General features: G+C 42.9%; 1 protein-coding gene across 4 annotated transcripts in view; it reads left to right on the forward strand.

Annotated features, from left to right (window-relative positions):
* The first annotated feature begins 3,996 nt into the window (after positions 1–3,996).
* AFF2 (ALF transcription elongation factor 2) overlaps positions 3,997–15,809 on the forward strand; it is a 389,617-nt gene continuing 377,804 nt past the window's right edge. For 2 of the 4 annotated variants that reach the window (XM_074200828.1, XM_074200829.1), the window contains exon 1: positions 3,997–4,220. In XM_074200828.1, the coding sequence (XP_074056929.1) occupies positions 4,015–4,220 (206 nt within the window). In that variant the 5' untranslated portion in view covers positions 3,997–4,014. The remainder of the gene's footprint in view (positions 4,221–15,809) is intronic. The other 2 variants (XM_074200830.1, XM_074200832.1) reach the window with 2 other exon arrangements.

Genomic DNA, 15,809 nt, shown 5'->3' on the forward strand with positions numbered 1-15,809 from the left:
ATCTTCCTCAGAGGTTACTAAACAACCACTGTAGATGTGACAAAGCCTTCTTTTGAAGGCCCAACAATGACCACATCACAGGTTTGAAGAATGTCTTTCACTCTGGTTGCTAAATTGGAGAGGCACTTAGCAAGCTGCTCAGTGTTACTGCTGAAGAAGCATTTTTGCCTCCATTAAGGCCTGTCCACACTTTGCCTCCCCCAATATATTAGGACATGGAAAACAGAAGTGTGAATTCAGCCTTTCACTTATCATAGCAGTCCCCCACTTATCCTAGGGTCCTTCATTTGGAAGGCTCAAGTGGCCTTTTGTACTGGCCATTAGCCAATTGCAGGTGCAAAATCTTGCAGGCACCCAAAGAGAGGCCTTGGTGGGAAGCGACTTACAAAAATGGATCCCTTGTTGTAGACAGTGATGCAGGATTTGTGAGAGGATATGTGTAAAGAATATAAAATAAATTCAAATGGAAACAGATGCTCTCCTAGCAAAGAATTGCCTGATCTGGGGAAAATGAATATTAAATTGAATGCCTAAGGCTTGACCTTATTTGACAAGGCGAAAGAGACCCCTCTGCCCTAGGCTTTTTTACTATAGAAAAACACAATGGGCAGTGAGGACAGAGAGATGCACAAGTGGAGGAAAGCTTCACCATCTGCCCAAGAAGGATAAATGACAGTAGATCCATGGCCCTGCCATGCAGAGAAACTATTAGAGAAAAGGCCAAACTTATTTCTGGCAAGTGAATTTTTAATTTCTCAGTTCCTCTAAACTGAAAGTCTAGGCTCTAACATGCTTGGAACCTCCAGTGGAAGATGATTTGGAATCCAAGATAACCTATCTCTGACATAACCATTTAGAGTTGGAGTTTCTCTAACTTTATGGTTCACAGAGAGCTTTGCTCACAGCTCAGGGAGGTAGGGACTGCAAATTGATTATCCCCCATTTTCTAGGTAATGAAATGGACAATCAAATAATAAAATCATAAAATCACATAAGTCAATGGGGGTAGTAGGATTCGACTTAGGGGAAAAAAATTAATCTGGGTGCAACTTCATAGGAACACAGCTGTTGAATAAAGTAGCCTGAACCTGAGGTGGAATTTGTGGAGGGGGAGGTGCTCCCATCTGCAGATTTCTTGCATCTTAGCTCACATAGAGGTAGAGAGGAAATCCAGCTCCTCTTTGCTGCAGGAACCCTGTCTTAATGCTGTCACTGAATCCAGTGGTAGGAGAAAAATGAATGAAAGAAGTTCGAGTTTGCTCCCAGCCCCTGAAGTCATTCCCAGCTTGGCAGAGTAGACTCCTGAGACGGTTTGCTGAGTTTCATCAAGTTGCAAAATCCAAGCTACCTGGCAGAACTTTGAAGCAGCAGCAAGTTTGCAGATTCAAATTTGTACAATCAAATGACATGAGCAGCCTTCTCACCTAGCTCACTTCTGTTTTTCTTCTCCATCTTTGTTGCTCTTCGTCTTCTGTCAGACAAACACCCCAAAACACAAATCAGTTTTCCTGAAGTCAAGATCCTGCATAGGATAGAGGGAAGAAGAGCCCTTCTTTATTCTTAGGAGTGATTTTCTCTCCACACCCCCCACCCCTGCCAGGCGTCCCCTTCCTTTATTCCCCAGACACAAGTCCCTTTCTTTACACTCGTTTAATTGGATAGCTATCTCTGTGTTTGACACTTCTTTTGAGCGGTTCCAAATGGTCCGTAGTCATTTCTTGATTATCTGCAGAAAATGTTTAATCAGAGCGGTGGCTTGCCTTTGCCACCCAGTGAAGCTGTGGGTTGCCTCCCTCCACTCACACTTGGCACACCAGACAAACTCAATTGTAGATTTCATCTAAGCCAAAATGAAGAGAAGTGTGTGTTTGTGAGGGGGGGGGGGAGGTCGATAGGCTGCATGATTGACACACAAAGGCAAATACTTGTTTTTATTTTGCACTCTCTGGCTTAGCAATCATAACAAATGCCTTGTATTGAATAAGTGGACAGTGAGGATTTGGCAAAATGAATATTTTTAAAGAATCAGCAATTGTCCCACACTGATGGGCATTTGGGAAGGTTAGAAGTTAAGTCTGAGATGTTGAACCTTGAGCTTTGTTTTGTTTCATCATTTTGAAAAGAGAATAACTGTGTGGGGCAAGATCAGTTCACTTCCTTCCAGCTCTTTTCTATTTGTGCCCTTAGGGGCCTGTAAGGAATAAAAAGAATAATATTATGAAAAGAGATATATTTATTCTGCTCATGAGTAAAAGCTTAGATGCTCTTGGCTTCACTGTCTGTGAATCATGATGTCTTTCCTCCCATGAAGGATAAATATGGCATTCATTCCAACCCATTTAGCCCATTATTCCTTTGTATATAAAATAGGCCCAATTAGGACATTCTTTTGTTAATTTCTGCATTCTATGTATGGCTAGAAAGAGTTTAAAAATATCCATTGCAGCAAATGTCTTTGAATGCTTCTTGCATACTGAACATACCATTCACCCCCCCCCCCCCATATTCACACTTAATAATGGAGTTTTTATTTTGGCCTTGGAGCAGGTACTAAGAGGTATCTTCCCACTGGCCCACATTCAGATCAAAGTGTCTGGAAATATGAGCTTGTTTGACAAACGTTTTCCATTTTCACCCAGATGTTTGGCACTGTACGTCTAACTTAAGACTATTTTTTTCCTCTTCATGTGATAATTCATTCTCAGTTGTTAAGGTATGCCATAAGAAAAGGAGTTGAAATGTTGACATTTTTCTTCAAGATTTAAAAAACAACCAAAAAAACAAAAAGAGAGAGAAACTGCTTTGTATTTCCTAACAGTAATTATGTTTAACCAAACTTCTAGTGTGTGTTTTGGTGGAATTTCACTGTACCATTCTGCAGTGTCTCCCTTGGTTCCTGTTTCTTTTTTGTATTATTTTGGGGAGTTTGCCTTATACTTGTCCCTTCCCTGGTGAAATAGAAAATAAACTTCACAAAGACCCCGCTTTAGGAAAGTCGAGACAAAAGGGAAATCATTTTCAAAGATCATACCAAGGAATTTGACTTGAATTCACTGCTGTCTTGTGCTTAGTGCTTCAGAAATGTCTATTGTGTCCCTCTGGAAGATAAAATCGGTATTGTCTGGTGTCTTTGAAAACTAGCCATCTCTCAAGATGCTTTAATGGATAATAGAAAGATGTTAGATCCAGTAAGTTTGCCATGAATGGCACTACAAGACTTTCTCTTTAAGATTGTTGCTTACTGTGACAGAATGATCACATAGGACATTTTTAAGAGAAATGATACCCAATGAGACCTAAACAGTATTGAGAGTTGCGTGATCCTTCCCCAATACTTGCCACCATCTTGATAGCTATATTATATGACTAATCCTATGAGAAGAAAGCAAAATTTATTATTTTTAAGAGGAATTCTGTTTTTCCTTTTAGCATCTCATGGAAAATGGAATTGTCTTCTTTCTCTTCACTTTTCACTGTTCTAAAAAGCCAAATGAAATAGTCTAGCTTCAGGACAATATGCATGCAGAATTTCTTCTGATGATTATTATTCATTGAATAACATATTAGGAAAAGAATGGGTTCTACCTTCCTGTCAGACAACTTAGCCTTCTAGGGCCAGTTAGTTTAATTTTGAAAATTGTATTTGCCTTTTATTTCCTTCATGTAACAAGGAAAAATGAAGTAGCTCCTGGATGGAGGATCCTTTTTTTAGGTAATTGCTTTGGTCCAGGAGTCTCAGGTTCACCCCCAAAGCCTGACTCTTCTTTGGGGCTGTCACAGCTCTGGGCCATGGCAGCCAGAGGAGGTTCACAGCCAGAAGGGGTTCTCTGGTGAAATCCAAGCTTTAGTGTGAGCTTGGCCCTGGCTTGCCCCCTCCTCCCTAGCTCCTCATTGGTCAGTGAGCTGTACTGGAGGTGGCTGATTGACAGCATGCAGGAATTCCCCCCAGTATAAATATAGTCTAGCAGTTACAGACTTCTCCAGACCCCTGGGGCTGAGGACTTTCCGGCAGGAATGTCCACAGACTACTCAGAGGAAGGAAGGCAGTTTCCTTTCCTCCATCTCCTCCACTACAGCTTTGGGGGAGATCTCTTAGTAGACCTGTCCGAAAACTCTCAGGGGTTGGAAGGGTTCCCTGGCTCTTCCACAGCCTACCCAGGACACCTGAGTTTCCCGAAGATGTTTGAGTTGCTGAACACAGCAAATGACATAGATGACAGGTGAGTACTGGAGGAACCAGCTCTGTAGGTGTCTCTGTGAGGCTGTGGGCCTTGTGTGTGAGTCTGTGCATATATTTGTGTGTGTGTCTGTGTGACTATGTGAGTTCGTGTGTCAGTCTGTGTATATATTTGTGCGTGTGAGTCTGTGCATATATTTGTGTGTGTGTCTGTGTGACTATGTGAGTTCGTGTCTCAGTCTGTGTATGTATTTGTGTGTGTAAGTCTGTGAATATGTTTGTGTGTGTGTCTGTGCGACTATGTGAGTTCGTGTGTCAGTCTGTGTATGTATTTGTGCGTGTGAGTCTGTGCATATATTTGTGTGTGTCTGTGTGACTATGTGAGTTCGTTTGTCAGTCTGTGTATGTATTTGTGTGTGTGAGTCTGTGCATATATGTGTGTGACTATGTGCATTCGTGTGTCAGTCTGTGTATGTATTTGTGTGAGTCTGTGCATATATTTGTGTGTGTGTCTGTGTGACTGTGAGTTCGTGTGTCAGTCTGTGTACGTATTTGTGTGTGAGTCTTTGCATATATTTGTGTGTGTGTCTGTGACTATGTGAGTTCGTGTCAGTCTGTGTATGTATTTGTGTGTGAGTCTGTGCATATATTTGTGTGTGTGTCTGTGTGACTATGTGAGTTCGTGTGTCAGTCTGTGTATGTATTTGTGTGTGTGAGTCTGTGCATATATTTGTGTGTGTCTGTGAGTTTGTGAGTCTGTGTGTCAGTCTGTGTATGTATTTGTGTGTGTTTGTGAGTCTGTGCATATATTTGTGTGTGTGTGTCTGTGAGTTTGTGTGTGAGTCTGTGTGTCAGTATGTGTATGTATTTGTGCGTGTGTGAGTCTGCGCATATATTTGTGTGTGTGTCTCTGTGAGTTTGTGTGTGTCTGTATGCCAGTCTGTGTATGTATTTGTGTGTGTGTGAGTCTGTGCATATATTTGTGTATGTGTCTCTGTGAGTTTGTGTGTGAGTCTGTGTGCCAGTCTGTGTATGTATTTGTGTGTGTGTGAGTCTGTGCATATATTTGTGTATGTGTCTCTGTGAGTTTGTGTGTGAGTCTGTGTGCCAGTCTGTGTATGTATTTGTGTGTGTGAGTCTGTGCATATATTTGTGTGTCTCTGTGAGTTTGTGTGTGAGTCTGTGTGCCAGTCTGTGTATGTATTTGTGTGTGTTTGTGAGTCTGTGCATATATTTGTGTGTGTGTGTCTGTGAGTTTGTGTGTGAGTCTGTGTGTCAGTATGTGTATGTATTTGTGCGTGTGTGAGTCTGCGCATATATTTGTGTGTGTGTCTCTGTGAGTTTGTGTGTGTCTGTATGCCAGTCTGTGTATGTATTTGTGTGTGTGTGAGTCTGTGCATATATTTGTGTATGTGTCTCTGTGAGTTTGTGTGTGAGTCTGTGTGCCAGTCTGTGTATGTATTTGTGTGTGTGTGAGTCTGTGCATATATTTGTGTATGTGTCTCTGTGAGTTTGTGTGTGAGTCTGTGTGCCAGTCTGTGTATGTATTTGTGTGTGTGTCTGTGCATATATTTGTGTGTGTGTCTGTGAGTTTGTGTGTGAGTCTGTGTGTCAGTCTGTGTGTGTATTTGTGTGAGTCTGTGCATATATTTGTGTGTGTGTCTGTGAGTTTGTGTGTGAGTCTGTGTGTGTATTTGTGCGTGTGAGTCTGTGCATATATTTGCGTGTGTGTGTCTGTGAGTTTGTGTGTGAGTCTGTGTGTGAGTCTGTGTATGTATTTGTGTGTGTGAGTCTGTGCATATATTTGAGTGTGTGTCTGTGAGTTTGTGTGTGAGTCTGTGTATGTATTTGTGTGTGTGAGTCTGTGCATATATTTGAGTGTGTGTCTGTGAGTTTGTGTGTGAGTCTGTGTATGTATTTGTGTGTGTCAGTTTGTGTGTGAGTCTGTGTATGTATTTGTATGTGTGTCTGTGAGTTTGTGTGTGAGTCTGTGTGTCAGTCTGTGTATGTATTTGTGTGTGTGTCTGTGAGTTTGTGTGTGAGTCTGTGTGTCAGTCTGTGTATGTATTTGTGTGTGTGTCTGTGAGTTTGTGTGTGAGTCTGTGTGTCAGTCTGTGTATGTATTTGTGTGTGTGAGTCTGTGCATATATTTGAGTGTGTGTCTGTGAGTTTGTGTGTGAGTCTGTGTATGTATTTGTGTGTGTGAGTCTGTGCATATATTTGTGTGTGTGTCTGTGAGTTTGTGTGTGAGTCTGTGTATGTATTTGTGTGTGTCAGTTTGTGTGTGAGTCTGTGTATGTATTTGTATGTGTGTCTGTGAGTTTGTGTGTGAGTCTGTGTGTCAGTCTGTGTATGTATTTGTGTGTGTGTCTGTGAGTTTGTGTGTGAGTCTGTGTGTCAGTCTGTGTATGTATTTGTGTGTGTGTCTGTGAGTTTGTGTGTGAGTCTGTGTGTCAGTCTGTGTATGTATTTGTGTGTGTGTCTGTGAGTTTGTGTGTGAGTCTGTGTGTGAGTCTGTGTATGTATTTGTGTGTGTGTCTGTGAGTTTGTGTGTGAGTCTGTGTGTCAGTCTGTGTATGTATTTGTGTGTGTGTCTGTGAGTTTGTGTGTGAGTCTGTGTGTCAGTCTGTGTATGTATTTGTGTGTGTGTGTCTGTGAGTTTGTGTGTGATTCTGTGTGTCAGTCTGTGTGTGTATTTGTGTGTGTGAGTCTGTGCATATATTTGTGTGTGTGAGTCTGTGTGTGAGTCTGTGTGTGTATTTGTGTGTGTGAGTCTCTGCATATGTTTGTGTGTGTGTCTGTGAGTTTGTGTGTGAGTCTGTGTGTCAGTCTGTGTATGTATTTGTGTGTGTGAGTCTGTGCATATGTTTGTGTGTGTGTCTGTGAGTTTGTGTGTGAGTCTGTGTGTCAGTCTGTGTATGTACTTGTGTGTGTGAGTCTGTGCATGTATTTGTGTGTGTGTCTGTGAGTTTGTGTGTGAGTCTGTGTGTCAGGCTGTGTATGTACTTGTGCGTGTGTGAGTCTGTGCATATGTTTGTGTGTGTGTCTGTGAGTTTGTGTGTGAGTCTGTGAGTCAGGCTGTGTATGTACTTGTGTGTGTGTGAGTCTGTGCATATGTTTGTGTGTGTGTCTGTGAGTTTGTGTGTGAGTCTGTGAGTCAGGCTGTGTATGTACTTGTGTGTGTGTGAGCCTGTGCATATGTTTGTGTGTGTGTCTGTGAGTTTGTGTGTGAGTCTGTGAGTCAGTCTGTGTATGTATTTGTGTGTGTGAGTCTGTGATTTTGTGTGTGAGTCTGTGTGTGAGTCTGTGTATGTATTTGTGTGTGAGTCTGTGCATGTATTTGTGTGTGTGAGTCTGTGCATGTATTTGTGTGAGTCTGTGCATGCATGTGTATGTGCGACCCTGTGTATGTATGTGTGTGTCTGTGCATGTATGTGTGAGTCTGCATGAATGTGTGCCTGTGCATGTATGTGTGCGAGTCTGTGCATGTATGTGCGAGTCTGCGTGTATGTGTGCGAGTCTGTGCATGTATGTGTGCGCGAGTCTGTGCATGCATGTGCGCGAGTCCGTGCATGTATGTGTGTGAGTCTGTGCCTGTGCATGTATGTGTGTGAGTCTGTGCATGTATGTGCGCGAGTCTGTGCATGTATGTGTGTGAGTCTGTGCATGTATGTGTGTGTGTCTGTGCATATGTGTGTGAGTCTGTGCATGTATGTGTGTGCGAGTCTGTGCATATATTTGTGTGTGTGCGAGTCTGTGCATGTATTTGTGTGTGTGTGCGCGAGTCTGTGCATGTATTTGTGTGTGTGTGTGAGTCTGTGCATGTATTTGTGTGTGTGTGCGAGTCTGTGCATGTATTTGTGTGTGTGTGTGAGTCTGTGCATGTATTGGTGAGTCTGTGCATGTATTTGTGTGCGTGTGTGAGTCTGTGCGAGTCTGTGCATGTATGTGTGTGCGTGAGGCTGCGCGAGTCTGTGCATGTATGTGTGTGTGCGTGAGTCTGCGCGAGTCTGTGCATGCATGTGTGTGTGCGTGCGTGATTCTGTGCGTGTATGTGTGTGTGTGTGAGTCTGCGCGAGTCTGTGCATGTATGTGTGTGTGCGCGTGAGTCTGCGCGAGCCTGTGCATGTATGTGTGTGTGCGTGATTCTGCGCGAGCCTGTGCATGTGTGTGTGTGCGTGAGTCTGCGCGAGCCTGTGCATGTATGTGTGTGCGTGAGTCTGCGCGAGCCTGTGCATGTATGTGTGTGCGTGAGTCTGCGCGAGCCTGTGCATGTATGTGTGTGTGCGTGAGTCTGCGCGAGCCTGTGCATGTGTGTGTGTGTGTGTGTGCGTGAGTCTGCGCGAGCCTGTGCATGTGTGTGTGTGTGTGTGCGTGAGTCTACGCGAGCCTGTGCATGTGTGTGTGAGTCTGTGCATGTATGTGTGTGTGTGAGTCTGTGCATGTATGTGTGTGTGCATGAGCCTGTGCATGTATGTGTGTGTGCGTGAGAGTCTGTGCATGTATTTGTGTGTGTGAGTCTGTGCATGTATTTTTTTTGTGTGTGAGTCTGTGCATGTATTTTTTGTGTGTGTGAGTCTGTGCATGTATGTTTGTATGTGTGAGAGTCTGTGCATGTATTTGTGTGTGTGAGTCTGTGCATGTATTTTTTGTGTGTGTGAGTCTGTGCATGTATTTGTGTGTGTGAGTCTGTGCATGTATTTGTGTGTGTGAGTCTGTGCATGTATTTTTTGTGTGTGAGTCTGTGCATGTATTTGTGAGTCTGTGCATGTATGTGTGAGTCTGTGCATGTATGTGCGTGTGTGTGCGTGTATGTGTGTGTGAGTCTGTGCATGTATTTGTGAGTCTGTGAATGTATGTGAGTCTGTGCATGTGTGTGAGCCTGTGCATGTATGTGTGAGTCTGTGCATGTATGTGTGAGTCTGTGCATGTATGTGTGTGTGAGTCTGTGCATCTGCCTGCGTGCCTGCGTGTGCATCTGCGTGCCTGCGTGTGCATCTGCGTGCCTGCGTGTGTGTATCTGCCTGTATGCCTGTGTGTGCATCTGCGTGCCTGCGTGTGTGTATCTGCCTGCGTGCCTGCGTGTGTGTGCATTTGCGTGAGTCTGCATTGGGAGGGAGGCAGTGGTGGCAGCTTAAGAAAGAGGGTTTGGGGGCTGCAATCTCCAAGTGTGCCTAGATGCGTCTTGGGAGGTCGCCTCAAAACCCCCTGGAACCAGTTAGCAAATGTGAGTACTGGAAGGTGTGGTGCCATTTCATTTCTGCTGCCCCACCTCTGCTGCTGCTCCTGAAGGGCAGGATGCGACCAGAGGCCTGGGGTCCAGGGCGCTGGAGGAAGAGCAACCCAGATGGAACTGGGGAAAGCCAGGTAGCAAGTGAAGCTGTCTCCGATCTGCAGGGATGTGACTCTCCCAGGTTGTCCACAGGCAGCTGCCCAAGGAAGCTGGCTGAGGATGTCAGAGCCCAGGGAAGCCGGTGCCCTGGAGAGGAGATGAAGGGGCAAAGAAATCCAGAGGAAACTGCCAGATCTTCCCTCCTCCCTCCCCCCACTCTGTCTCTCTCATTGCCCTAGCCCCCAGGGCCACTGCTAGTCACCCTCTCCTCCCTGTTCCCTCTTGGCCTGGCTAGTTTGGGAGTTTGGCTTTGGATTCTTTACCCCAGCTCCATTAGGAAGAGTCTTCTTTTCCTGGAAGTGCTTGGAGATCCACCCTTTAATCTGTGATAGTGATTGTCATCCTCCTGCACATTCTTTTGTGTTTGCCTACTGAGGCTTCCGGCCATCCACCCACTCTTGAATATTCTGGAAAAAGCCACCACTCCTCCCCACTGAAATTCCACAGAGCCTGCAGAACAGTCATTTCACTGGGAGTCCTAACAGAACCAGCACCTTGTGTAAATAGGATTGGAGAAATGAGGGGCTAGAGGAGGGGCTTTCCACAGGCCTGTCTGCTGACATGTTTTTAGGCAACTCACACGGCTGTGAGGTGGCCTGCTAAGGTGGGGGGGCAAAGGAGTTGAAGACAGACAGCAAGAAGGGGGTTGAGATGCAGGTTTCTTGGACATGGCCAAGAAGCCCTTCCAGCCCCCAGTCCCCCAAGTCCTAAAGGGAACACCTGAACTTCGTCCTTGTGGTGGTTCCAGGGCTTGGGGTGAATGAGCCCACTGGGAAATCTCTCAAGAGTTCCCTCGAATTCTGGGGGTTAGTGAGGGAGATGGGGTGGGTCTTAAAGGATGGAACTTTGCCCTTCAGGTCTGTGGGACCCAGGGCTAGCCCAGTCATGTCTCTGAGCCTCAGTTTCCTCAGCAGCCAAACGAGAATAATAATATACTTTCTCCTCTAGTAGACAGTAAAGTGGAAAAGCTTTGCAAGCCCTAAAGCATTATGAAAATGTGAGTTACTATTATTGTTAGACTGGAGCTTTTGGCTTTGGTGCCCAAGTTTTCAAAAGTAAAGTGAAATGTAGGCAGCTGGGATGGGAGTTAAGGAAGTCCCAGTTGGACTCTAAAAAATTCTTGCCTAAGGCCATCACCATGGAGGGAAAGTGGTTTCTTTTTTGTTTGTTTATTTTTGCAAAACAATGGGATTAAGTGACTTGCCCATGGTCACACAGCTGAGTCAGTATTAAATGTCTCAATGCTGGATTTGAACTCAGGCCCCTTCTGACTCCAGGGCCAGTGTCTGTCTGGTTCTGTCTGCCTCTGTCTCTCTCTCTGCCTCTCTCTGCATGTGTCTCTGATTCTGTCTCTCTCTTACACACATGCACATCCCTTCCTCTTTTTTTTTTTTTGCAAGGCAATGGGGTTAAGTGGCTTGCCCAAGACCACACAGTTGGTAATTATTAAGTGTCTGAGACCATATTTGAACTCGGGTACTCCTGACTCCAGGGCTAGTGCTCTATCCAAGGTGCCACTTAGTTGCCCAGAGAAAAATATTTCTAACAGGAGGAATGAGGGCTAACGGCACACCATCATTTAAGCAAGCATTCATTATAATCATTAGTGCTGATAGTAACAGAGGGTTGTAAAATATGCAGGAGCTCCCCACACAGAGATGATCTCATTTCTGCCTTCCTCCACCCATCTGAGCTTGGTACCACAGGAAATATTAGTCCCATTTTCTATATGAAGAGACTAAGGCTTAGAGAGAAATGAAGTGACTTGGCCAGGGTGACACAGTTAGTGATTATCCAGATCACATTTGAATGCACATCTTCCTGACTTGTTATCTACCACACCACATTGGTGATTATTGCTGACAACAATCCTTGCCCATAGTGTGCTTAAGATATTTCAGTTATGGGCCCGGGGGCAGGGAAAAGTTGAGGAACCACCACACAGTGAGCCAGGAAGAGAGCCCAGTATCTTTTGATCAGAGGATATACTTTCAAGATGGACTTCTGTGAGTTGTAAACGGAAATAGCTCCCAGCAAGAAAGGTTAAACAGTATAGGAAGAAATCAGAAATAACTAAGCTCAATGCCGGTGATTTGCTCCTTGTAGCATTGCCTTTAGGCCCCTTGGTCAAACTCCAGTTACTTTTGGAGTCAGTCCCTTGGCTTCTAGGAAGATTGTCGGCTACTTTATGGACCTCAGAATTAGTCTTGAGAAATTTCAACAGGCTCTGAGCCTCTCAGCCCTGGTTCCTTAACCCCAGCTTAATTCTAGGAATTCATTAGGGAGGCAGCCAGGTGTAGTGGGTGGGTAGAATGCTGAACCCAGAGTCAGGAAGACCTGGTAGGTGCCTCCTCCTGTACTTGCTATCTGTGTGACTAAGGGCAAGACACCCAACCTTTCTATATGTTATTTATTTTTCACATCTGTAAAGTGGCAATATTTCCTACTGGAACTACCTCACCAGGTGATTGTGTCTTAAATGAGAACTGAGAGTTATAAAGCACCTTGGAAAGCCTAAAATGTTCTTTTAGACTTAGAAGAAAAGAGGAAGGGAGGGGCGGCTAGGTGGCACAGTAAATAGAGCACCGGACCTGGAGTCAGGAGAACCCGAGTTCAAATATGGTCTCAGACACTTAATAATTACCAACTGTGTGGTCTTGGGCAAGCCACTTCACCCCATTGCCTTGCAAAAAAAGAGGAAGGAATGTGTATGTGTGTGAGAGAGAGACAGAGGCAGACAGAACCAGACAGACACACACACATAGACAGAGATAGAAACAGAGAGATAGACACACTTCTGTGTGCAGAAGCAGTTTGTACTATTTGTCCATGAGGGGAGGTGGGCCAGGGATGAATACATAGTTCCCTAAGTGATCTAATTGTCTCATTGTACCCCTTTGTTTTTTATCATTGGCTCTTCACCTAAACTTTGAACCCCCCCCCCCAAGTTTCTCCTTTGTGTCCGCCTATCCATGTGCTGTTTATTGGAGCCCAGGGTTCTCCAGGGGAAGAACAAAGGAGTTGAGAGAGGGAGGCAAGCTGGCAGGATTGGAGGAGACATTCTGGAACTCTTGGGGCAGAACTGGAGGGTTTTTTCCCTAGTGTTGGGTTTCTGAATATGCAAGTTTAGTGTGTCAGGAGATTTAGTAAAGCCCTTGGTGACAGCCCTCTGAAGCATGTATGGTTCTCGAGGAGGATCTCCATGGCAACTGAGAAGGTGGGCTTTCTCCAAAGCTGGAGCCAGTCCTGAGCAAAGTTGGATCCTGGTTTTTCTCTGGTCCCTTTACCTGCTCGGAATTGCCCTCCCCACATCCTAGGAACTAGTGAAGGGAGGGGCATAAGGTTGTTTTTAATTACCAAGCAGTTTATTTCCCCTGAAATGTCACTTGATAATAAGCCTAGGTGTTACCCTTTCAAGAAAGATTTACATTCCAATGGGGGAGAGCTCTGGATGACCAAAAAGGCATCTGGGCCCCAAAGAAGGGATGTCAAATGGTAGGTTTTCAGGTGTGTGAGGGGATGGTCTTGTGTAGTGGAATCTGTCTAGCACCCCTCAAATTCTCCTATATAGGCAGCCACCTACTGGGGCACTGGGAGAGTACCACAGGATTCCTAGAATAAGTTTGCCTATTAAAGTGCAAATATCTCTGAGAATAGACAATAGGATCCTAGATGCAGAGTTAGTTTTACAAATGAGGCAGGTGAGGTACACCAAGGGGGTAAAGCAACATAAGGCAATTTTTTTTTCCTCTCTATTTTTCCAAACACTTGTCATGGTAGTTTTCAACAATTGTTTTCTTTTTTTTACCTATAACCTACTTTATTATTTTATATGGTTTGGAGGTAAGTTGCTTGCCCTATCTAGTCCGGAGTTTCCTCTTCTGTAAAATGAAGTGGGTCTATAAAATGACCTCTCTGGTTCCTTTCAGTTCTAAATCTGTGATCCTTCAATTTCTCTAGAACTTCTCTGTTTTCCTTTCCCCTAGAAATCTTTTTTAATTTTATTTTTTTCTAAATTTAATTAATTTCAGAAATTAAATACTAAAAGTTTTTACTCACATATAGAAAATACAAAAAATATTTTCTATTTCACTGTGAATTTTCATTTCCTAATACTTGCTTTATAAAAATATATTTGTTAGGGGCGGCTAGGTGGAGTAGTGGATAAAGCACCCGTCCTGGAGTCAGGAGTACCTGGGTTCAAATCCAGTCTCAGACACTTAATTATTACCTAGCGGTGTGGCTTTGGGCAAGCCACTTAACCCTGTTTGCCTTGCAAAAAAATTATATATTTGCTAACTTCTATATATTGCTTTCAAAACTCTTGCTTCTCTGAGTTTTCTGCTCTTCTGCATTTTAAAAATGACTTTTATTGAGTTGGTCCTATTGGGTTTGGACTTTTTTCAATAATCACTATTGTTTCCCCTCCCAATTTAAAGAGAGAATGAAAGAGGAAAAAAACTCTTAATAAACAATATAGTTAATTAAAACAAATCCACATGATAGCCAATATGAAAATGCATCTCTGTCTCTGTGCTTTGAGTTCAATTACTTTGGTGGCAGGGTGGCTCATTGCATCCATCAGTGTACTTAAATATTTCAAAATTATTTTTCTTTAAAATGTTTCTGTCTTTACATAAGTTGCTCTGGTTCTTTTCACTTCATTCTGCATCAGTTCATATTATTCTGGATTCTCTGACATCTTTTTTGTCATTTCTTAGTGAGCAATAATATTTCATTACATTATATGTCACAATTTGTTCAGACACTGATCAACTGTCTAAGAGGCATCTGCTTTCAGGAGTTTCAAAGAAGCTAAGAATGGTTTTCACCTTTTTAAATTATAATATAACTATTTAAAAAACTCATTCTTAGTTTGTAGGCCATTCAAAGTATAAAAACAGATAACTGGCAGGGTTTTTCTCTCTCCTGCTATAATTTGTGAGCCCCTGCCTTAGTTTCTAGTTCTTTTACTTCCTTCTTATTCTCCTTCTCTCCCCACCTTTTTAACCTGTCCTTCAGAAACAAGACATTTGTTTTGCTTGTGACTATTCTCTCACCATGTTATCCTCCCACTTTACCTTATTCTCATCCCCTGCTTGTTCCCCTGTCAAGTTTGATGTATTTCAGTACCACAGAGTGTGTTTGTTCAACCTTCCTTTGTCCATTTTAGATAAGCATGAGATTCATCAGGGTGCCTGCCCATACATCTTCTTTCATGTTTGTGTGTATTTTGTTCCTCAAATACCCTAATTATGAGAAATGATAAATTCTATCACGTTCTTTCTCTTTTCTATACTATTGTATTCACATTTTTACCTTCCTTTCTTTTTCCTCCTTTCAAAACATACGAAGAATGAATCAACCTTGAGGACCCCAATAACTTTTGAAGACATTAGGGTTTTGAAGGAACCTTTGTTTCTTCTTCCCCATTAGAATGTTAACATTTTGTAATACTACAGCTCCTTCTAGTTACTCAAGAATATTTATCTTTCTAAGTATTTCTTATATTTGTATTCTAAAGTTCCTTCTCAGTTTTGGACTTCTCATAAAAAAAATGCTCATAAGTCCTCTTTTCAACTAAAGATCCTCTTTTTTCACTTGTAAGATTATATTCAGCTTTGCAGGATGAGTTGTTCTTACTTGTAAGTCTCTCTTTTGCCTTTTGAGTTGTTATGTTCCAAGATCTCCTTTGGATTTTAGTAAAAGCTGCTAGGTCTTGTGTGACATTAACATTCTTAAAATGACAAAAAAAAGATGTCGGAGAATCCAAAGTAATATGAACTGATGCAGAATGAAGTGAAAAGAACCAGAGCAACTTCTGTAAAGACAGAAACATTTGAAAGAAAAATAATTTTGACTTAAGTACACTGATGGATGGTTCCTTGGTACTTGAATTATTTTTTTTCCCCAGAGAATTGAAATTTATTTTTTAACCCAAAAGCTCTTGATTTTGGTTAGGACATTCTTGGTACTTTTCCTTTTAGGATTCCTTTTGGGAGATAATTGGTTTCTTTCTGTCTTTACTTTGTCCTCTATTTTTTTTAGTGTTTTTTTTTTTGCAAGACAGTGGGTTAAGTGACTTGCCTAAGATAACACAGCTAGGCAATTAGTAAGTGTCTGAGGTTGGATGTCATCTATTTTTAGTAAATATGGACAGGTTTCAGAATTTACAAAAAATATGGTTTCCTGAAAGTTAAGTTATTCTTAAATTATCTTTCTTGATCTGTATTCTAGGTT

Source organism: Macrotis lagotis, chromosome X, assembly GCF_037893015.1.
Source record: "Macrotis lagotis isolate mMagLag1 chromosome X, bilby.v1.9.chrom.fasta, whole genome shotgun sequence".
Lineage (NCBI taxonomy): Eukaryota > Metazoa > Chordata > Mammalia > Peramelemorphia > Peramelidae > Macrotis > Macrotis lagotis.